Source organism: Botryllus schlosseri, chromosome 8 (genome assembly GCF_051294905.1).
Source record: "Botryllus schlosseri isolate E-star chromosome 8, Bs_hap1, whole genome shotgun sequence".
Lineage (NCBI taxonomy): Eukaryota > Metazoa > Chordata > Ascidiacea > Stolidobranchia > Styelidae > Botryllus > Botryllus schlosseri.
The window spans coordinates 16,450,630-16,474,593 of record NC_137243.1 but is presented as its reverse complement, the minus strand read 5'-3'; the positions used below and the strand labels follow the sequence as shown (position 1 = coordinate 16,474,593).

General features: G+C 38.9%; 1 protein-coding gene across 3 annotated transcripts; it reads right to left on the bottom strand.

The window, feature by feature from the left end:
• Positions 1-609: 609 nt before the first annotated feature.
• LOC145445494 (nucleolar transcription factor 1-like) lies at positions 610-23,677 on the bottom strand. Of its 3 annotated transcripts, XM_080323680.1 has the most exons (22): positions 23,445-23,674; positions 20,925-20,993; positions 19,709-19,767; positions 16,469-16,594; positions 15,666-15,722; positions 15,425-15,604; positions 13,743-13,910; positions 13,201-13,317; positions 11,588-11,718; positions 8,967-9,156; positions 7,695-7,756; positions 7,022-7,217; positions 6,672-6,749; positions 6,381-6,532; positions 5,547-5,658; positions 5,168-5,326; positions 4,400-4,456; positions 4,224-4,337; positions 3,962-4,072; positions 3,618-3,755; positions 1,822-1,872; positions 610-946 (listed from the first exon to the last, which is right to left on the bottom strand). In XM_080323680.1, the coding sequence occupies exons 2-22, from the start codon at positions 20,980-20,982 to the stop codon at positions 773-775; spliced, it is 2,490 nt and encodes an 829-aa protein (XP_080179806.1). In that variant the 5' UTR covers positions 20,983-20,993; positions 23,445-23,674; the 3' UTR covers positions 610-772. The 3 variants fall into 3 exon arrangements, with proteins under 3 accessions (XP_080179806.1, XP_080179808.1, XP_080179807.1); XM_080323682.1 differs by lacking the exon at positions 3,618-3,755 and having other exon boundaries at positions 23,445-23,677; XM_080323681.1 differs by lacking the exon at positions 3,962-4,072 and having other exon boundaries at positions 23,445-23,677.
• Positions 23,678-23,964: the final 287 nt, after the last annotated feature.

Genomic DNA, 23,964 nt, shown 5'->3' with positions numbered 1-23,964 from the left:
AGTAACCTAGAGATGATAGCAAACGAGAAAGCGCGCATCTAATCAGTAATTCCTCAACTTGCGTAATGCGTATGGCACAATGGAGTTCCGAGTCTGACATCGCGACAATTCTTTGCAATTGAATATGCGCACTTAGCGCAGGAATGACTTTCAATTCGCAGGCATACACAAACAACTGTCCTATTTCGCGGTCCAATCAAAAAGGCTATCACGATCCTAACTCAAGAATTACTTTGTAAACGAATATGCGTGCAAATACAATTTAATTGAGAGAAGTATAACGTGAATTCGCTCGTCCTGTAGAGAGAGCTGGTGTTTCTCAGAGCACGCGAGTCGAAATCGACGTCGTAAACGAGGTCGCTTCGATTGCATATTACTAATCACGGATTACAATTTATGTGGCCGTTAAGCACTAGTTTAAGCTGATTTCGAAGAAACCATTGAAGTTGAATAAATGTCCTGAAACCTCCAAAAATACTCCATGTCTCCATCTACTTTGTTATCAAATAATTTTATGCTTCCCTCGAGTTTACCACTCAGTCGGGGTGTCTCCGATGCGGCAGTTACGGCCGGCCCTGGGCCCCCATTTCTTTCATTGAATATATATAATATGGGATTTCAACTTTGTTTATTACTCTTCAAAACCATCAAGCAAAGCCCTGGTAAGAACGAACAGTGAACCCCCCCGGTAAGAACGAGCTGTGAACCTGTAAACAATTTCGGTTTGGCTCGGCACACACATTGCTGCGAAGGCGACTAGGCCCGTCCATTTTCAATCGGATGAATCAGAGTCTTCATCTGACGATGAGCTTGATGAACTATCGCTCGAGTTGATGTTTGTTCCCGAAGGTTTTCCTTTCTTGTTTCCGTCTTCCAAGCGATCACTGCCAGCACTAGAGGCACTATCCTTCTCATCGTCGTCGTCATCAGACGAGCTGTCGTCGCTCTGACAAAGCACATTGTCATTGTGAAAATTTGAATCGTGAGTAACAAGACTAACCATTATAATATTCACAGGTTTTAATCTGAAGGCATATGCTCTCTTATGAATATCACTATCAAATGTTTGTGTACTCGTCACAGGGATGTCTCATCATTGACAGTCTAATGCTACAGTGAAAATGTGACTTCATGGTATTGCCAGAAAATTATCTCCTCCAGAATTTCGTTCTCTGAGAATGGATTTCATATAAAAGCACTAACTGAATTTTAGGGAATCGAAGCGTCCTAGCAGTGAATGAGATTAATGAGGACTACCATTGAAGCAATGGTTTTTGATACGTCCAGGTCATATTCAAATCAATATTTGAGACAAAACATTTTTTTATGTTCTCTTTCTCTCACGTTAAAAGTAAATAAAAGAGTTAGTTTTTAAACTAACAGATAGCAGGCACACAGATTCAGATTCTGACTAAGGCTCTTGAGTTGTAGTTGCCCACACATCGACCAATGACGTATTCATGCCTCATACGTACTTCGAAAGGGCAACTTGACTTGAAATGTGACTTGACTCGTGACTTGACTTGACTCGAGTCACCTCCAAAAATCGAGTGACTTGACTTGACTCGAGTCACCTTTGAAAATCGATTGACTTGACTTGACTCGAGTCAAAATGCGCAATGACTCGAAATGACTCGCGACTCGAAGGTAGTGACTTAATCCCAACACTGCTATTAGAACAGTCAGATTTTCAAGGCCATCGATTTGGTTGATTAACAGTAATTGTGACAAGACATGAAAAAACTATCTGTCAATAAAGGGAACTCGCAAACTCATCCCCTCTATTCGCATCTCAAGTGATGTAATAGCAATCATACTTACATCAGATGAAGAATCATTATCATCACTGCTTTCATCGGACGACTCGGAATCCTGTAAATTCACGCGAGAAATATTTTTCTTTAGATGGGTATATTTCAGTTTTGTTACCACGTTGGCGCAAAATCTTGTGTCATAGTCAGTATATTCACAAATGTATTCAATAGAGCTATGAACGAAGATAACTGATCTAACTTCGTAAAAATTGACACAGATGATATACAGTCAATTATGAGGTAGGTAATCTTTGGTGGTAATCAATAGTAGCATTTCAATGTAATCATAATATAGCAATGGAAGATTGTTATAATCAACTTTTTAATCTGATAACTCTACCATTTAAACCAGGGGTGTCAAACATACGACCTGCAAGGCGCTTTTATCCGGCCCGCGAAGCTATTCTAAGTAGATTGGAAAATGCTTGAATTATCCAGCACATTTCTAACATATTTTGAGTTTTTTAGTAGGGAAAAACTTTCTTCAAACAATCTCCCGAGGCAGTAAATGTCGAGGATGTTCACTCAAGATATAGCCATCCGACAATGGTATTGTAGTTTCAATCTTAGGAGCAAGTCGGCGACATTGTCACCCAATGCCGAGCAGGCAAAAATTGCACAATGGATTTCTAGTTTAATGGAAGAAATCATTAAAGGGTAGTTATCCACAGAGGCAAAAATGCCAGGGCAAAACCGTTATATGCAGGTAAATGATGAATATTATAGTTGCACAAAATATATTTCAAATATCCGTGATCATAATGCTGTATTATTTCTGACTGAAAAGTTCCCGGTCTCTAAAGAAACCCGTATCCCGATTGCATGATAGCCAGATGAACCAAACTCCAACAGCAGTGTTCTAACAGCAGATTATGACTAAAATATAGGAAGCATTGAAATATGCCAACTTATGTCACTGTTAGAGCCACTGTTTTAATGGTTTGTGACTGTATTCAACCGGTCAATCATTGTATTTTGCCAATTCCATTACTTGCGAATAGGGCTGGGCAAAATCGAGTACCTGAGTGATTCGATTCTGAATCACGCAATATGCTTCGAGTCGAGTAATCGAGTATCACTCATTATGACGTCATAACAGAATGTAATATGTCAAAGCTCAAATAGGTACCTTTTATGCCACCACAAAGAATATAATGCCTGTTATCCATCACAATAAAGATACTTTGGTATTTTTCGACCATACCGATTTCATTTCACTTGGTGACAGTATTGTGGGATGACCATGACTTCGGAAATGTTCTATTTCCAGTAACGTTAGTAGCTTTGTACTTCATGTTTCGTATGCTGCGATGCGGACAATGAAAGTTTCAAGGCTTCAACAGTGAAAATTAGTATCGAAACTACAATTCTCGTTGACAAATTAACTTTCAGTGAGGAGGAGCGTATAATTTCAATACTCGAAAAATCGCCTTTTACTACTCGACTCGAATCATTAAAATTTATACTCGATTCAGATTCGAGTACTCGAATCATTGTGCCCAGCCCTACTTGCGAACAACGTGTTGCTGTAATGGAACCCCTATGGTTCGTATAATAATATGCTTGACGATAAAGTATTCAAGTGGAAACCAAGGATATGGATTTCAAGGTAACATTATGGAATCATTTGACTGGTGCGGCCCGCTATACTAGTTGAGTTTGACACCCGATTTAAACTGAACCTGAACTGACATGAAGGTCATCTGTCTCAAGAGAGTGATACAAGACATTGGACGTCATTTCGTGACGGCGTATACTCAAGTATGTTAGCGAAATCAAGGGTGAACCAAGTACAGTGCTTACTTCCTGCAATTTTGCTTTCTTTGAGTTATTTGTTTTGTTGGTTTCCGTTTTGCGCTTCATGGCAGTTGATGTGTTCTTCGTCTGTTTCAATTTCTTTTGTGCTACTTGATATGCTTCGTAGGCTTTGGGTGGAAGGGACTAAAAATTATTGGGTGAATCTTCAATTGCATTTAGGCTTACAAAAGACTAACAATAAAAGTTAGTGTTGATGCAAAGCTAAGCAATCGCACACACAATCCCTGTGAAAATTGATAAAGAGTATTGACATACACATTATCATGACCCTCCAAGAATCAGCACCTAGTACAGCGCCAAGCACACTGCCAGGGAATCAGACAACAAACCTTGATCCATCGTTGTAGTCTCTTATCATATTCCTGCAAACCAGTTTGAACCCGCTGACGGTATTTTGATTTTGTACTTGTCGCCAATTCTGACCATAACCTTGTCAGTTCCTGAGGGATCATAAACAATGTTTAAACAAATCGAAGGAAATACAAAACAGGTTTGCTAGTGAGTGAGGTAGTGAAATCCACAAGATCCACGAATAGGTCCAGTTAATGATGACTAAAAGCATGGCACTGTACAAATGATGTTCTAACAAACCTGATTTCTGGCGGTGGATGTGAGATGCATAAATCTTGGTCTCATCTCGTTGTTGAAGAGAGTTTGAGCATCTTTTGCCACCGGCCTTGGTTCCAGCGATAAATATGATTTTAGCTGAGATATTTGATTCATTTAATAAAGTTGAGAAGGGTCACTACGGATTAATCGTCACTTACTTCTTTCTGTGATAAATGCATCTCCTGGGATGGAGGAGGTGATTTTTGTGGTGGCTTCTTTAAAAAAGAGTTTTATCTTGTTAGCAATCATATTAATTTGAAAAACATCCAGGGTGGAGGACTGGTGAGGGTATATTGTCGGGAAAAATTACATCTATATCATTGTATAACCTATTACATTTTACTTGGAAATGGAAACAGACACGCAACGTGAAATATACCTTGTCTTTGATTAATTTCAGTGGCCAGGCTAACAGGGTGAAACATGTTTTGGAACATTCCTGAGGGAATCTTGTGAGATAATTCCTTGTCGCAACTCTAAATGACATCTGAATATCTTCGAAACAAAAATGTTGAAGCATCCATCAATACTTATATTTTTAGGTAACATCTTTGCAGTTTCTGCAACTGCTAGGTAGCCACCACCTCTTCACAAACATAGGCGAATAACCAATTGAAATGGGGCGAGCAAATAGGCCTACATCTGCAAAAGTGCCTTAGAAGCTTCGCTTGAATTTACCGCAGTGGAAGCAATGGTTGGTAAATTGATATATAATCAGATTTACTTATGAACAAGAACACTGCATGAAAACCTGACTTGTGACTTGCTATTTAGTATGAATACTAAAAATCAAATGAGGATACCATGCCATATTGGTGCTGTTGACAAAAAAATCACTGCTTCAACATTTGTTTTGGGAGCAAATTTACAGAAGAGCAATCAGACTTGCGACAAGTGTGCTGGGCAAATGATGATAGAGCACTTACTTTCTTTTTATTTTCTTCGGCAGCTTCTTTTGCTGCCTTATGCTCCTCAATTTTAATAGTATTTCGTTCGTGTGCGATGCTGACATATTTACTTCTTTTCTCCTTGTTCATCTGGGTCCATGCTTTACGCATTGCTGCTTGAGCTTTGTCGTGATCACCCTGACCGGAAGATTTACGAATCAAATAATTTGACAAAAATCCACACGCCTGAGCCCACGTAGGTTGTATACAGATTAAATGATAATACGTTTCAGAGTGCCAGTATGCTGCCAATATTTTGTTTGAATTCTGTCTCATAAATACGTGTATGTTTGGCCAAATTGGCACTGAAACAATATGAGCTGATGTACTTCTGAACAATGTAACCTCACAGTCTTACCGCGTTTTTTTTCAAGTAACTCTCTTTGCTTCGCTCTTGAAATATCTGCTCACCGGTAATTGGTTTCAATTCCATATTTGTTGCATTTTGAGCTTGTTCCTGTTCCGCAAGCCTGAGGACATAAGTGAGAAGTGTTGGCACACTTTTCTTAAATAAGATTAGCCGCAAGGCCAGTGGTTCTCAAACTGGGGGCGTGAAAGCACCTGAAGGGCGCTTCCAATTTATCAGCCTGAATTTCATATTTGAGAATGATCTCATCAATAGCCCTAACTTTCCATGCCGTCAAACTACCTGTTGGGATTGCTAGCATTCTGGTTGCCTATTGTGATATGACGACAAAGGGGGCGCGAAGATTTTCACTATCATAAAGGGGGGCGCGTCTAAAAAGGTTTGAGAACCAATGCCCAAAAAAGATAAGCATTATTTATTATAACCATTCGAACTGAGTATTGAGGACAACAGGAATTCTACGGCGATTATAACATTGGCAAATACTATAGTATCAATACTTTCTTCTCGGTGTGAGAGCCTCAAAACTTCAATTGGTCTCTAAAAACAGGTTGCACAAGCCTCCGAAATTCATGTAAATGATATTTTTGTGCAGTAGGGACCTACCCGCGGGATATGGTCACAATGTGGGATGATGTGGTGGCTTCAGAAAGGCACATATTGAACTAAAAATAATGATTGCTGTAATTAAGTACTTGCATACTTGCGTCGACTCGAACATTGAAACTAGCCTCGGAATCGAATCTCAGGTACTAACTTATGCCCAGCTCTAGTTATAACACTACATACTGATATACACATATTGCGTACAATAAACACACTCACATATGCTTCCTCATTTTTTCGTTGTGTAGAGCCCGCTGCTCCTTTTCCTTTTGAAGATATTTTGCTTTTCGTTCTTGAGGTAAATTGTTGAATTTTCTGGCTAGCATGAGCGTAATTTCACTTTTTGAAGCCTTTGGATACTTCGCGGAATACTGGAAAAGTGATAGTAGTCTGCGCGCATTTATACCACCTCCTTAAGCAATATCCTATTCCCGTACAATATGACACAATTCTATACAACAATTTTGACAAATAATATGAGCTGAGCCAGCCGACTATAGAGCAGAATACCTTTTCCCTGTGAGCCTTTTGGTATAAAAATAAAGCGGATATCGGAGTAGTCGGTCGTAACGGTGCTGACGAATTGAACTGCATAAAATAATATAGATAATTTCAGTGTGTTTTATAAAGGTAAATGAAAGATATGTTTCACGCAATGATATGATGAATTTCAAGCTACTAGTTGTTAACTTGAATCATAAGGCACCAGTAATAATGAATTTGTGCGGAAAAGGGCCTAGGACATGCATTTTGTCTACAGTAACTGTGGTGACCAAGCACTCATGAGCTTCATTAGCTTGCCATATCAATCTTGATGTCGTATTTTGATATCAAATATAAAGCAACAAATTTTGACTGACTTTTTCTTTTTGATTTGATAATTGAGATCGATTCTCAACATTATCCTCTCCGTCGTCATCTTCTTCTTCCTCCTCCTCGTCCGAGCTGCTTTCAGATGACGATGACCCAGACTCGGAGTCTGCAGCTTCTTCAGATGACACATGACTGTCTATGACTTCTTCCTTTACTTGTGTCACTAATTTCCGTTTCGAGCCCCTATATGAAGGTATGTGACATTAGTACATCACACTTTTTTCATTCCAGAAAAATCCAGAAACACATCGAACTGGTAGATCTTATGCTTTATTATTATATTTACATTAACTTTGCACTATAACAACAAGCATTCAATTCACAATTCCGTCAATTGAGATTATGCGATATTGTAACCATAGGAATATATCAGAACTATGAAACAACAATTTTCTACTTTGTGATAGATTTGTTGTGGATTTTGAATTCTTCTATCCAACATCGCATATTAAACCGTACTCGAAATTTGCAGAATTGCTTCAAAATACCAATGGAGGTGGTTTTGCAAGAAGGCTATATGATGCATATTAGATATAATCAAGTTATCACTACAACAAGACACTTCTATACCCTCACCCTATGAGGCCTGCCATTTTAAAAAGACAGGATCAGGCCTACGTAATTCAAGTAAACTTTTTACAACCAAACTGGTGAACTTACTTTTTGGATTCATATTCATTTTTTCTCTCAAGATATTCTTCTCTTTGACGGGGAAGAAGGCTCTGAAGAGGCAAAAAGAGTGCACAACTTCATTCCAATGACAGAAAAGCATGGCTGTATATAGTAATCAATGCAGTTTTTAGATAGTCTTTGAAGACAAAATAATGAACCTCGGATGAATTAATTCTTGATTCCATTCTTATCAGAGCAGTTTCCATAACAAAGTGGTTTTCAATATTTTTTTAGAAATCAGGCTACTGTGCCAAATTTAGAGGTTTGCAGCAGAACATTTTGAAACCGGAAACTAGAACGGGCCTATAAAAAGGTTGGGATACTCTGATCTACAGACGGGTCAAATAACAGACCAGTGTTAGCCTGTTGGGATGATTCGAATCGTTACTTGACCATGAATAAATAGATGCAATGGGTATCATCTGTGAAAAACTTTGCGCAATGAATATGTCTGTGTCTGCGTATAGATCTGTGGATCACGCTTGCAAGTATTACTGAAAGTCTTGGGATTTATCTTTGAGCAACCACAGGAATGGAAGGGAATCAATATCATATACGTCAGGTGTATCAGTGACCAGTGACATGATTGGCTATCGTATTCTCATTAACAGTATAGTATTGACAGCAATAATTTCTGACAAGGTGAATCAGTCTAGCACAGTGGTTCCCAACGTGGGCGATTTGGCGATCAAGGGGGGCGATAGGGGGGCGAAAATGGACAAAGGGGGCGACGGGGGGGCGAAAATAGCGAAGGGGGCGATGACGCGTCAAAACGGCTGACCTTTTTTTTTTTAGTCATCCACCTAGCAATTCTGACAGAAAAAACGTTACTTTCAGCTCTGAGCGGAGAAAGATGACTTTTTTTTTTTTTTTAGTCAACCCGCCGGTGATTACAGTCTGTATGCCCAATTATCGGTGCACAAAATTTGGGGGCGATGATCGGTGTTGACCTTGAAAATGGGGCGATGGGTCGAAAAAGGTTGGGAACCACTGGTCTAGCAGATTGTGGTCAACATTGTGACGACCCTGTCTGGTCTGCAGAATGATGGTTTATTATTTCAACAAATGCTTACAGGCAAAGAGTTACTTAGGAATTTTAGCCTGTATTGCCTTGAGCTTTTCTCATTGACACAATCCGCTCCAGCATGCTAGTTTTAACTACCAAATTTCTATTCATAATGAAGGAGGTTATAAATTAGTTCTCGCAAAAAGGATTGAAAATTGCACCACAATGTTGGATCAACCAACAAATACACAAACCTTGAGAAAACCTTTCATTGAGACTCGATAGTGTTCTCTCATAGTAAGAAATTCAATTTGATATGCATTCTTTTCATCAGTGGTGAGCAATTTCCACTTCTGACCACACTGCATTATTCTCTCGCGACTCGAGAGATGTTTCATTTCCTCACTCAGCATTGTTCGAGTGCAGAAAAGATTGTAACCATTCCTGCAAAAATAGACAAATTAAGGCCGTAAGGTACTGCTAGACTCACAAAATTTTCAAATTGCGATATTTTATAAACAGTAAATGCTGGATTCCCAAAAATTGGTGTGTAGGCTATTCATACTCAACTTCATGTGCTGTATAAATTTCAGCATTTCACAATGATTCCTTGGGCCCAAATTGGGGGGGAGATTGGTGAATCGGACGGTTAGCACGAGGAAACGCCTGTCTCATCCATGGATGCTAAGAGATTCTAAGCAATGCTTTATAAAGTGTCCTGAGGCCTCTAAGTACCTGCTGAAATGCGTGAAACTTCCGATTTCAAGAAAAATTTTACGAAATATTTGTTTGGTACTAGTACGGTGCCGAATTTTCGATATTATTTCATAAAATTCAGATAATAAGTACCATAGTAAGCACACTATAACTCCTATAGCAAAAGCAATAGTCTTAGCAGGTAGAACAGTCTTACTGCTTTTACTGAGCCAAGTTTGATCAGGATTGAAGGTATTCTGATATCAAAATTTCCTGTCCCCGTGACACCATATTACCAAAAACTAGAACTGGGAGAAAATCAACTTTGAAAATTGAAAAATATTTTGGTGAAAATATAGAGCAGGTATTTGAAATCTGTTGCTTTTAAATGGTGCAGGCATGCTGTATTCAGTACATAGCCAAATTTGAAGACAATTGAACGTACCTAAATACAAAATAAGTCATATAAAGTATGAGTGATTTGATGATTTTTTACTCAAAACTGCTATACCATATTCGATAAATTTGCAAACCTTGAATTGGACATCAGTTAGATGTTGTAAAGATGAAACAACATATCAAGAATACTGCGACATTGTCAAAATACCCATTTCAGGTGGTATGGGTGAAGATACTACATCCATATTTCCCCCCGAGACCTTTCAAACATACAATTTTTAGCATCAATGACACTCCAATACGAATTTGAGTTGCATAACCCTTATGCAGTAGCCTGTATGCAGTTCCAATATCCTTTGCCAGATGAGCCACAGTCAGATAATTCACAATCTTAGGAACGACTGCATCAAAAATGTAGAAATTGTGAGGAAAATGATTCCTCCGAATCCAAACCACCATTATCAGATGTTGAATGCGGTAAAAGAAGCTCCAATCTTTCTCAAAAGATTTCTTAGATTGTTCAGTTCAGCTGTTCAGGAACCATTGATATACCTTTCTACCATGGTTTTATCTTTTACTATTGCCAAATGCATTCGTAGTGTATGTCTTTGTCCCACTGGTCAATTAAACCATTAGCTATCAAAATATACCAAGGAAATCTTGAAAAATACACAATATGATAAACAACATTCATAATATGGACAGCTTTCAGCTATTCCCAGGTGAGCGAACAGCTGCTGGCCTGCTGAATGTTTTGAAAGTCACGCTTCATCGATTACAGATATGGCTCTTCTATTTATTATATAATATCAGCACGGCAGAAGGATTATAGACAATTTTGAGTGAGTTTAAAGAAATGAACTTGTATGGGGGGTGAATTTCCGCGAAAATGGGTGATTTCAAATCGTGTTTTAGCATACTTTAAATTCGAAATCAGACAAGAGCAATACATTTTTGAAAAGAACTAGTTTCATACTTTAGGATTCTGCAATAAAAAAAATTTGGAAAATTTTGTTAGTTCAGCAGTACCTTACGGCCTTAACTCCACTAATTAGGTTACAGTGAGTAACTGACACGAAATTCAATGTGTCAAGGTAATTTGTAGCTTTATACCACAAGTTTCGTATGCTGTTTTCGTTGCTAAATTAACTCTATTTCAGTACTCGAAAAATCATATCTCACTACCTAACTCATTAGAATGAATACTTGAATCATTGCAGCCAACCCTGCTTATAAGATGACTGTAATAACTTGGTATTTGAATGTTGTTGAATAAATTCCTCCAATACCTTGAAAACAATTTTTGCGCGAGAATCAGATACATATACATGAAGCAAATGCTACAGATGATCATGTCCAATCCAATACAAACTAATATCCCAAATTATTTCCAGCCTTATCAATTCCAGAGAAGTTTGCCTTTCCTGCCTACAACTACTATAAAGTCCACCTCCATGATTTCACGAGTTTATTCAAACATGTTCCAGTTGAACTATTTCAACACTGAACAGCCTATTCACATTGATGCGATCATGTTTCAGTTGTAGCCCTATAAGCCAATAATATTTCAGCAATTTTGATCATTTATCAATTGGGTTACTATTTTCCGTTGGAAAAATTTTCAGAATTCATCAGATCACATCATTGAAGTCACAGCTACTATTGTTAGGACACAAACATTATTCCTAGCATTACTTGATAGGAGATTTCGCCACATACATTTCAAAGTAATCCTAGGTAAGTTCAATGGCAAACCTGGATGTATATAGACATTACTTACGCTGGCGGCCGGTCAGGCATCCCCAAACTTTTGTCATGAATTCGCCAATCGGCAAGCGTGAGAGTAGATTTGGTTTGTGATGCAGTGGGAACAAAACTTGGATGTGACTTTTTATACATCTCAAGCTCTTCCTGCAAAATCGTCGATGAATTGAAATTGATACCGAACATTCCATTACTGTCCAAAATATGACATCGGATCTGTGGCCCATTAAGATCCAAACAATGAAAAGTTTCAAGGTTGATCTTAACGGTGGTTTGATGTAGGGCAGGGGTGTCAAACTCAAATAGCGCCTCGTGCCAAATTCAAACATTCAAATCTCTTGCGGGCCGGACCGTCAGTCAACAGTTACCAAAATGTTACCACATGTCCTTATTTATGACTTGATATATTATACATAATGGTACATTAAATCAAATCACGGATCGTAGGGGTTATATTCTAGCAAAGCCTTTATTCGCGAACAATGGAATTGGCAAAAATGCAATGATTGGCCGGTTGAGTACAGTTATGAAGCGCTGAATCAGTGGCACTAATGACGATATAAGTTGGCATATTTCTATGCTCCCTTTTTAGTCGTAACCTGTTGTTGGCCCCGAGTATATGTTGACTGGAATACAACAGATTCAACTGTAAACGCGGACGTTGGAACTTGGTTGTATTATTATCATTAAATCGCGGTTGGGGTTTCTCTGGGGCTCTGGCATCTTTTGATCAAGAAGTTATACAGCAGTGCGACTACAGATATTTGAATTATATTTTGTGTATCTAACTCCATGTAACCTGTATATAACGGTTACGCATTGGCGTTTCCGTTTCTGTGAACAATTGCTTTTGGGTTCATTTTCCACAAAACTCTGCACTGATTGTGCAATTCTTGCTTTCTCGAAATTGGGTTTCAATGTTACCGACTGGCGACTAGTGCCTAATAGTAACTGGAGTGAAACCGCAACACCGCAGTCTGGTAGTTAGTGCCCTATGTAAATATTGTACATGCTTGGCATTTGCTGTTTTGAGGGATTATTTAATGGAAGTGTTTCCTACAGAAATCTCAACATTTTTCACAAATGTGCAGGACAATTCCAGCATTTTTCAATCTACTCAGAATTGCTTCGCGGGTCGGATGAAATCGTCTGACGGGCCGGATGCGGCCCGTATGTTTGACACCCCTGATGTAGGGTATTGCATTGAAGGCAGATGAAAACGATGAATCTACTATCATACTGGCTTAGCTGTAACAACTTTTCAGGGGATAAATTGGCCATCAATGGGATGAGACGACTTTTTAAACAAAAGAAGGTAAGATATTAGTACCTAACCAATCACGGCATACCAGATTGTTGCAGTCCACGATCAGGGGTCAGATATCGGAAAAATACATGTGGTAGGGTACTTCTAAATGCTGAAAATAATTTCCGTTTCTGGGTGTTGAACAAGATCACAATGATTTCTTTTCCCCTCTCAATAATACCGTTAATAGGGATCAGACGTATCCAATAAAACTCTAGAACTGAGCGATAGTTCATGTAAAGAACAATAGAATATGATTGGTGGCCAGTATCCTATTATCCAGTCTAGGAAAATTGGCAACAGCGACTCCAAGCATTATTTACCTTATATTTTTCCTGTTCTTCGATTGCTTTCAAGATATATGGTAGTTTCTGATCATCGTCCAAATCATGGTACTTTTTACGGAGAATGTCGTCTAATTCTCTCTTCGTATAACTTGGCTTCAAAACAAAATAGCTACATTAGCAGATTCTGATGCTGGTGACTAAAAGAGTTTGGCACTTGCTCTCGGCAAAGCCTCAACATGGCCCCATTGCTGGGTGATGATGACCTCTTTTTTATGCCATAAAGCATAATGTAATTATGATATCCTTGTATGCAGATCTATATAAATCCATGTGGAAAATTTTGCCAACATCAATACAAGTTTATTATCGTATTTTAGGATATTATTCAAATTAAGTTCCCCTTCTATTGGAAAGATGATTCGTTCAGTGATGATAAATATCTGATATTAAAATTACCCTCAGATAATTACCGTGTTGCAAAAATAGTGGATCTGTGCTACTGTTATAGCGAAATCAGTTCTGCCTAGCATTTTTACATAATTATAGTCGTGTTACAGAATCTGGCGTCTAATCGTTACGTTTTCAGAAGTCAACGTTGGGGAAAGCTCCCCATTGAAGATTTGTAACGGTGTTCTCGACAAACGAGGAGGAGTTTTATCATAATATTCGGGGTGGTCCTTCTTGAATTGTTCCAGTTTCGCTCTGTATTCTACCATTTCCAGTTTCCATTCATCCATGTATTTGTCCTGAAAAGAGATGTAGGTTAACGGGATCAGAGTCTGATTGATACTTAGCTTCAAGTTAACGGTGACAGTTAGTTCTTTTGTTAGTTCATTTTTAAAATCTCATTTCACCTGTTTGCTGACGAGGGCAGTTAAGAAGTACTTCTACTTCTTAGAAATACTCTAGTAGTTTTCCACTACGTGTGTTACTTCTCGAGTAAATCCAACTTTCTGCTACTTCTACTTCTATTTCATATTTTTCGATTTACATACATACTTTTTTCTGTTTTGAGTTGTCAAATAGAAGTATTACATTTCTCTAATTGGAGAGAGGGTGTGAGGAATTTCGGGACTGTTTTCACACAGTACCAACAAGATAAGTGAAGCCAAGAAGTGTCGTCGCGTTCGCGGCAAGTCAATATAGAGTGACAAATATGCTTTCGCGAAAGTATCAGTGAATAAAATTTAGGTGGCGGGCGGGTTCCCACCGCATTTTCACCAATATGACATGTTTCATCACAGTAAATATGGCTCATCAAAATGTTTGGAACTATCACTTCGCAATCTAGTATCTACCCATCGTATCGTAAATCTAATAGCACACGGCGTATCCTAATCTGAAAAAAATGGATCTGTTTTAGCAGCTCACCGCTGAAACTTTCTGGACAAAAGACATGAAATATATTTCTGCTTTTTAGAAATAGTATTGTATTTCTCTTTAATTTCGCAGTATCATTACTTTGAGTTCCTTCAAGTAATTTCAGTTCTTTTGTCTGGAGAACATACATGTTGATGTTTAAGTTAAAAACCAAGTGTATCATTGCCTCTAATTTGCAGGAATTATAGCAAATGTCATTTTACAATCCACAATATTTTAGGCCTACAGCCTAATAATCGCGCAAAGTGTCAACACTGTATCCGATACGGCATGTTATGATATTTTCCATTTCCTTGTCATAGATCGCTTTTCTGTAGCAAAACGATCATTTACATCCCATGATGATCCCATGACTTATACCTCCTAAAATGCATCAATATTAATCATGCTTTTTGCAGATTCCGCATACCTCAATTTGCAGCTGTTGACAGTCCATGCAAACATGTCACGAATCTTTTCACTTACTTGAGTAGGTTTAAAGTCGGTCAATTTTACTTCTAATTTAAGTAGTTTTAGGTTGCTGTGGAAAGTACTACTTCTACTCGTACTTGAGTAGATTTTTGCATCGCTACTTCTACTTGAATAGCTTTCTCAACTACTTTGACCAACTCTGCTTATTTGCCATTCAGTTTTAGTCCTTACTCGACATCATTATGGAAGTTGAATAGGTATTAAGCTGAGAGCCTGGATTTAGAATCCTTTCCAGGTACGAGGAGTTCTCTGCTTACTATTACCAACCACTACATGGAAATTGGTTGATATTTTCAATATCAGACAAATAGATAATAGATGATAAATGCATATCATTTCTCATTCGTGACTATCATCCCATGAAATATCATATGATACGGGTAATTTCCCTAAATCTTTATCTGCTCACTTTTTCCACCATTGATATCTCCCTGTATTTCTTGCTCAACACATTAGTGATCTGCAAGTTGGACATATCTTTATGTGATGCCGCATATTTTTCTCTTTCACTAAGGAAGAATCGAAAATATGGAGTCAGCGGCCTTTTTGGATGGTCTGGATGCTTCTTCACATTTCCTTTGTAAGGATTCTGAAGAATAGTCAGCGCTTGTTAGTCGGCACACTTCAAAACACAACACTATTCTACTAACCTCCACATACTCCAAAGAATCAGCGACCAGATCAGACAGGGTTTTGAACTTTCTGAGCTGCAACATTATACAGAGCATGAGTCAAGTCTGACCATCATGAGACCAGGCGTGGGTTGGGTAACCTCTATGGCAGCGATTCTCAAAATATAGTCGCGACCCAAACACGAGTTGCGCAGAGTAAAAAATGGGTCTCGCCGTTGCGATTAAATTCTGTGTAAAAGAACTTCTTATTTCATTTCTTAATCATGTAACTTCAAAGTTATCTAGAACTGTGTGTGCCTTTTGCCATCTACAGCGAATGAAATAGTAACTTCATATGGTAATGCCAGAGCCGGCTGAAGCAACAAGCATGCTACCACATTGGGCACTACGCCAAGAAACAGATTTCAGATGATATAGCATTAGTTCGATGAGCAAGAATGCATTTACGTTATACTCAATGTGGTATGTATGAAGCGGATGTACCAAGTTCGCGTCCTAGTGGTCATTCATATAAAAGCTCATGCCCATGCAAAATGATTTAATAATTCCATGCCGATGAGCAATTCACAAATAGACTGCAACTGCAATATTCCCCGTTGAAGCAATGACTGCTATGCTGCCACAGCAGCCGGTGAAAATGTAAAAACTTGGAAAGCATCAATGATATTACAGCATTGTTGAGAACCGATCGAATAATCGTTGGAGATGTGGCTGATATAGATTATTAAAAGATTAGAAATTTATCATGGACAAAGTACCATTTCATTTAATATAAATCTCTCAAATGTAGGCTATCCAGTATGCACAAAAAGATGCCAAACCTTTTTGCAAATTCGTGACCATTGAGTCTGACATTCTTCCGATGTAAATTTGGCAACTTGAATCTTGGACCACTCAAATTTTTCAAGCTGGGTCTTATACTTTGTGATATCCGGCTTTGGTATAACCTGGAAAACAAACATACAACTTGGTTTTGCACCATGGCTTGCCTGCCTTTTTGCCATTTTTCAGATTTTATCACTAAATGTGCAGTATCAACTCTGTGCCATGAAACGGCAAGATTAAACACCGAACTGACAACGATGTTGGAAAGCGAATTCACTCGATACGAAACCGACTGCTTCTGCAATATCTAAGCTCAATTCGCGATTCGCATGTGTGTAAAATTACCGTCCGTCAGTGATTGAATCATGTAGACATTCTTCTATAGCAGCGGTCGGGAACCTATGGCTCGCGAGCCATATATGGCTCTTTTGGGTATAAGATATGGCTCTTTGCCGAATATATAATTTTTTACCGAATTGCTCAATATTGCAGCAACTTGTTAGTAAATTTTCATCGCGACCAGAATAATTTTTCTCGTGACCGTATAAACATGTCCTTGAGAGGTAAAGACAGTACCGTCTTCAGGGTTAGGGGCTCGGGCAGCCCTTTTAAAAATTTCCAAATTTAAGTTGATGTCGCGCCGGAGACCAATATCACTGGCGAATTCGATGTAATACCCGACTCGAAATCTTGGATTGCACGATACGTTGATTGATCAAAGAGAATAGGAGACATGGCGATACCCATGAATGACAACGCAGTTATCAAATATATACGCTAGGGCTGTTCAAAAATAACCTTTTTTCCCGGATTCCAGCAATTCACTGATTAAATTGTCAGGTTACCCTAAAAAACGCTGCACACCAAATTTGATTCGATTCTAACAAGTATAGGACTCCGCAGATCCAATTAAAATTTTTAATTTACTATGGAAATTTGAAAAAAAAAAAATTTCCAAATTTTTCTGCCAACGCCATGAAATTGTTGAGCTGTCTTCAAAGACGTTGCAAAACAAATTTGAGTCAATTCCGACCAGTAGAAGCGGAGTTATGTGAGTTTTTCGATGAGAATTATCGGATTATCCTTGATCGGTGGATAATCCGCGATTTATCAACGAAAAACTCACATAACTCCGCTTCTACTAGTCGGAATTGACTCAAATTTGTTTTGCAACGTCTTTGAAGACAGATCAACAATTTCATGGGGTTGGCAGAAAAATTTGGAAATTTTTTTTTTCAATTTTCCATAATAAATTAAAAATTTTAATTGGATCTGCGGAGTCCTATACTTGTTAGAATCGAACCAAATTTGGTGTGCAGCGTTCTTTAGGGTAACCTGACAATTTAATCAGTGAATGGCTGGAATCCGGGAAAGAAAGTTATTTTTGAACAGCCCTAATATACGCCCCGTCCTCCTGATCTATGGCGCGAAATTAACTGCCGTAGAAGTGACATTCACAATTACAAACAACGCCATAGCTATCCACGTTCTTGATTGGTAAGTCGCTGTGTAGTACTGCGATAAAAAGGACGCGTTTAACGCAACGTTTTATGTTCTCGCCGAAACTTTGAGAATTGAGAACTCGATCAGCGTGTAGATTTTTGGAATCAGTGCAACAGTTACATTCAGTTCACATCAGTTATTTGAAGAGCTTCTTGGAGGTACAGAACTTCAATATACAATTAAATAGTATATTCATATTGAAATGAACCCGAATATTTTCGGCTGACACTCGTCAGGGGTAATCGTCAGCAACTAGTAGAGAATTGGAAAGAACATTGTATATCAACAATCGTATCACAAAATATGACGTCACCAGCATGAAATTTCGAATGAGAGAGCGTTCAATGTACTATTTTTAGGTGGTACACGAACTCCTTTTGTTGACAGAGTTTTGGTTGGTGTATTTTGATAAAACTTGATTCCAAGGCACACAAATGGAACTTTTATCAAAATACACCAACCAAAACTCTGTCAACAAAAGGAGTTCGTGTACCACCTAAAAATAGTACATTGAACGCTCTCTCATTCGAAATTTCATGCTGGTGACGTCATATTTTGTGATACGATTGTTGATATACAATGTTCTTTCCAATTCTCTACTAGTTGCTGACGATTACCCCTGACGAGTGTCAGCCGAAAATATTCGGGTTCATTTCAATAAGAATATACTATTTAATTGTACAACAGTTATTATAAATTCTAAGCTATTCACGATGAATTGCGGTATCAATGGCGAAGTTTGACCCGTCTGTGCCTCACCTATCGCATCGGGCTGCATTTTCAAATAATAAATATGCAAGTCGCTTAATTTTGGGAGGAAAATGTTTAAAGTTCAGTCATTCATTAACAGCGATAAAAAATACGAATAGTAATTGAAATTTTCACAATTTTCGTTCACTCATCCTGGCGACAGGTGGCGAACTGCCTCGCTGGCCTCCCCGGACCCCATGTCCCTGATGTATCAGACCTTACATTGGGTATATACTGCTGTAGTGATCATGTTTGGGTCCACTTGTCACGCATGTGATCATGGGTTGTCGCATTTAAAAGGAGAATCACGACGAAGCTACGTTTTCGTAACTGAAATTTCACATGTTCGAATACGTTTACCAGCATGATTAGTACGAGTTTTTGCGGAGAAAATGAGGCGCACACGACGAATCCCATGTGCTACCATGACGTCACGAATTTTCAATTGTGACGCAACAGTTGATTGCCATGTATGGCTCTTTGGGAGTTAAAATAGAAAAAATTGGGCCGATATGGCTCTTCGGACGAAAAAGGTTCCTGACCACTGTTCTATAGCATGTGTAAAGTTAGGAATTTGGTATATATTATCGAATTGAGCTAAATGCAGCCTGTATTGCGCGTGTATATCCAAATTTAAGTACTTGACATTTTGACCTCGAACCAAAGACTTTCATTCAGGTTTTCCTGGACCCCTTGAAAGGTAGTCCACGGACCCTCCAAGGGTTTTAGTTGACATTTTTATCAAAAACATGAAATCTATATTTTCAAAAATCCTCATATTCAAAATTTTATTTCGGGCAGTTTGGGCATCTGGTTCCTGAAATGGTACAAATATATGCCTGCATATAACACAGCTTGCACTTGAAATTGCTGTGATCGACGTAATCGATTACGCCATCCGTGATAGTTGGCAATGAGACGAAACAAAAGAGATAGATCGTACGTGTTTGGTGATCTACTCCCGTTATTACATGAAAACTCACTTGTTTCATTTTATGGAGTAGCTCCTTGGTTGTTTCATTGTCCCAGCCTTCTTCATTACCTAAAGTATCAAAACTGAAATAAACTTTCCGCGTCTCGACTTCAAAGGACGAGTTGGGGGAGACATGGATATCAGTTGTTGAGCTCGTGCTTTACGTGGAGCAAATCGAAATGATAGTCCACAAAATAACTTATGTATACAGTCAATCCCCCTTAATTTGAACGCCAGATAACCCGGACAAGGGACAACAGCTTCATTCGGCCAAAATGCTCAGGAACGAAACAAAGTTTTAAAATTGAAAAACTCCTTTCCCAGCGAGATAGTGTAATGGTGATCCCCGGCCGGGTCAGACCAAAGACTCGAATGCTAGTATCCGCAGCTATCCTACTAGGCGCTCAACACCCACGGATAGCATGGAGGAGAAAAAAACGGGGTTGCGGACTAGGTGACATCACGGTCATATCGCATCTCCGTCGTCAAAAGCATATCTTTAATTCAGACAGTCTCACAAGTTCTACCATTTGGTGGCCTGCTTCGTTCGTTTTAATACAAGACGTGTGATTATAGTGAAACAAAGCGATCCATACAGTTAAAATCCTCAATGATCCCATATAAGACCGTGCCAGCGTCATAGTAGCTTTCAATTCGACACAACTGCGTCCACCGTTCATATTGTAGAACAGAGTGGTACGGAAAAGTCGATTTTTTCGCTACTGCTGATGAAGCAAATCTGGTATCATCATACAGTTATGCAGTAAAGTTATTCAAACTCAATGCCATGTTTATGCCATGGTTGTGGCATACGGGCCCATGGAAGTATTGTGTTTTGAGGATTTAGCTTGTAATTAGAGTTGATAGCTTCTCTTTAAATAATTTTCTGTCCCGCTAAAAGCTTTTGATTTTTATTCTCACTGTTTCGTGTAGATTTATCACGTGATTGATCACCGTTCTTGCATGGCTTAATACTAGGGATGGTGTGAACGCGAGGTTCACGTTCGCATTTGGTGTAAAAACCTCAGTTTGGATTTGGAGCACCAGGTTAAGAACCACTGTCCTAAAGCATATCTAGTACAGCATGGTAGGACTACATCGTGCCACCGCAGACCAGCTCATTTTCCCGAGAATCTGCTATCGAACTTCTGTATGTGTACTGTAGGCCTACGGCTATCTATGACTATCCAACCCATATCTCAGGAATATGAGAGCCAACAACTCACCAATGCAATTATTATTTGCTTTCGGGCTTGGGACTCTTGCAGCAGATTTCCGGCTCATGTCGTTTCGACCTGAAAAAAAATATTTCGTCGATGCCTCGATGGGATTGCATTGGAATTGAATCAAGGTAGTGAAGTAAAACTATGTGTAGACAGTAAAATTTGAAAAAAACAAGTTATGTATGAACAGCCCTACTGTTCAGCCACGGTGGTGACTAAAAAAAGTAACTTTTAGCCAAGCCTTGATATACCACCAGGTACTCAAAAGAAGTGCGGACACTGTCGAAAAAACTGAAGTCGCTCGAGATTAAATGGTATATTTTTTTTATTGTTGATCTGTCTGCAGCTATCATTTTACGCAAAAGCACATCTTCGTTGATTTTGACAATGTTCCATTACGATATCAGAGACAAGATTTTGTAAGGTAGGCCTATATCTTGATGTCATCTAACACTGCACCAAGTTTTAAGGTTATCAGTAGGGCAAGTTTTTGCAACTTTTGCAACTTTTTTTACAGCTTCCGGCAGCTTCCTATATACTTAGAAGGTATGTAGTATGGTGTTTTGAGCTGTTTGAAGGATTGAAGGATTCTTATATTGCAACTTTTCTCCATTTTTTCATGGACCTTTTTTACCTTTTTGATTTTTCAAGACACTTTTTGCAGAACTTAATGCAACTTTGTGAAAAATAATTGCAACTTTTAACTGCAACTTATGTGAAAAATAAAGGCAAATTTCCACAGATTTGAATGCAACAAAAATTTGCCCTGGTTATCAGTCAATGATTAGGGTAGCAATATTGCTATCGAAGTAGAGTATGCATGTGTACATGATGACGTGGCATCTAGCAAAAACCAGCATTGTTCTAAATTGATCTTGACAGTGTGCCATACTGAGATGGGTGAAAAGATTTTGTAAGGGGCATCTCGATGATACTGTCGTCAGTCCAATACCGGATGTTGCCCAACGTCCACACCATCTTCGAGTACACGCTGACATCATGGGCTGATAGATCACGAATAGACGACTGAGATATAAGCCAATCTAAGTCCATATCATAGCAACCGTTGACAATAAGCGATAGGGTTGGTGTTCTTACCTCGCAATTGGGCAAGAAATCTTACTAAGGGGCAACGATACACCTTGCAAATGGGTAAAAATCTTGTAAACGGCAACGGTTTGATTTCACCTTGCAAATGGCCAAGAACGGTCTAAAGCACTGGTTCCTAACGTGTGGGATATCGCCCCCCAGTGGGCGATTCTGAGAAACAGGGGCGAAAATGTTAGAACATCCAGTGAGATATATATTTAATTAACACAGCCAGGAAATGCATGTGAAGAAGGTTTATTCTGCATTTTACGCGAAAAAAAGGACAACTCGGCGGAAAGTGGATGCGGAAATCAATTTTCGACCACCTATCACCTCGGAAAAATGGTATTTTTTTAGTAAATTCACCAGCGATCAGAGTTAGGTGAACAAATTTTCAGATTATAATCATGTCCTCTTTTTTCGGATTCGTAAATGTGGAGGGCGAAAAATTGTGTGGAGATTGATAAGGGGGTGACGAGTGGAAAAAGGTTGGAAACCCACGACAGGGTCTAAACCAGTGGTTTTCAACCTTTTTTGGTGTTGGAGCCGCACTTCAAATTTCAGAGTACATTTGGAGTCACACGAGTCACACTCATTAGGTATAACAAAAATTATTAAGCATGAAAGCTCATATCAACGAATAGCAACACCAACACAAAAAATACACAAATCAATTCATTGTCCAACTTGACATTGACTTTGAGCTTCAAAAGCGAGGAGTAATTGCAGAGAATGCAGTACGCAGTAGCTGCTTGAGGTAGTCATCGGTGAATCGATTGCGATATTGATTTTTTATTCTGGCTATTTTGCGAAAAAGTGCTTCACATACATAAGTTGATCTAGAATCGTTTTTCTGGGCATTGGTTATCAAGTTGGGATACATTCCCTCTGAAACGTGACTCAAAATTCAAGTAAGTCTTCACCTTTAAATAATTGCTTGAGCTCGTTTTCTGAGTGCATGTCTAGCAACTCTAGTTGAAAATTACTAGGGGCAGTGGCCACATTAACTGCAATAGGAATTGAAAACATTTTCATCGTGGGCAAACCAGCATTCATTCCGTCAGTGCAGCACATCAATAGAGTTGCTGATATGCCTGTTGTATGCATCAAATGATCCATTTGTTTGATAGTCAGATCCCATTGGAAAATATAATCTGTCCATTGATTGATTGATTGATTGATTGATTGATATTCATCATCATCATCACCTTGGTCTTTAGCATGTAAATAAGAGGCATGTAGGCTACACTGGATTCAAGGAAGGCTACAGGTAACATAAAAAGAAGCGACAAAATGAATGTTGCATGTGGCGGTAGACGACGTCGATAAGTCACATTGTGATCCGGTAGTCTTGAGGGCTGACTATGATTCAGTAGAAATTGCAGGCTCAAGAACCTCAACAGCAATTAAAAGCGATAGACTGAAATGACTCACTTTTTGAATTCTTCCCGTCCTTACGCAGTTGTTCGTTTGGCGAATGTTACCTGCAGTTGCACCCTTAATTATTATTGCGCAAATATCTATCGCTGTGAAAAACTAAACAGTTCCACCACGAGCAGAAGATCAACGAGCAATCCCGGAGTTGCGAACCAAAGCTTTCGGTGAGAACTCGCCCAATCAGAGCGTGTTATTCCAGGCACATGCTTTAATTTCTACCGATCTCTGTTTCTCTCGGTGATTCGAGAGACCTCTGCCGAAAAGAAAGCTTTGATATGTCGCCAAAAGTTTAATCGACCAGCTAGTTTCGTCTTGGGTAGAAAGTCGCATTCGATACGCTGAGTGAGGAGTATAGTTAGGCTGAGGAGACTGCATGTAGATATAGGGCAGGGAGTTGTTGCGTATACACCCGTACGGGCAATAACATTTTTAAATGATTATACTGGAGCAATGAGTAGAAGTAGCCAGCAATTCTGACATAGGAAATGCTAGATCAATGGTTCCCAATCTTCGTCAC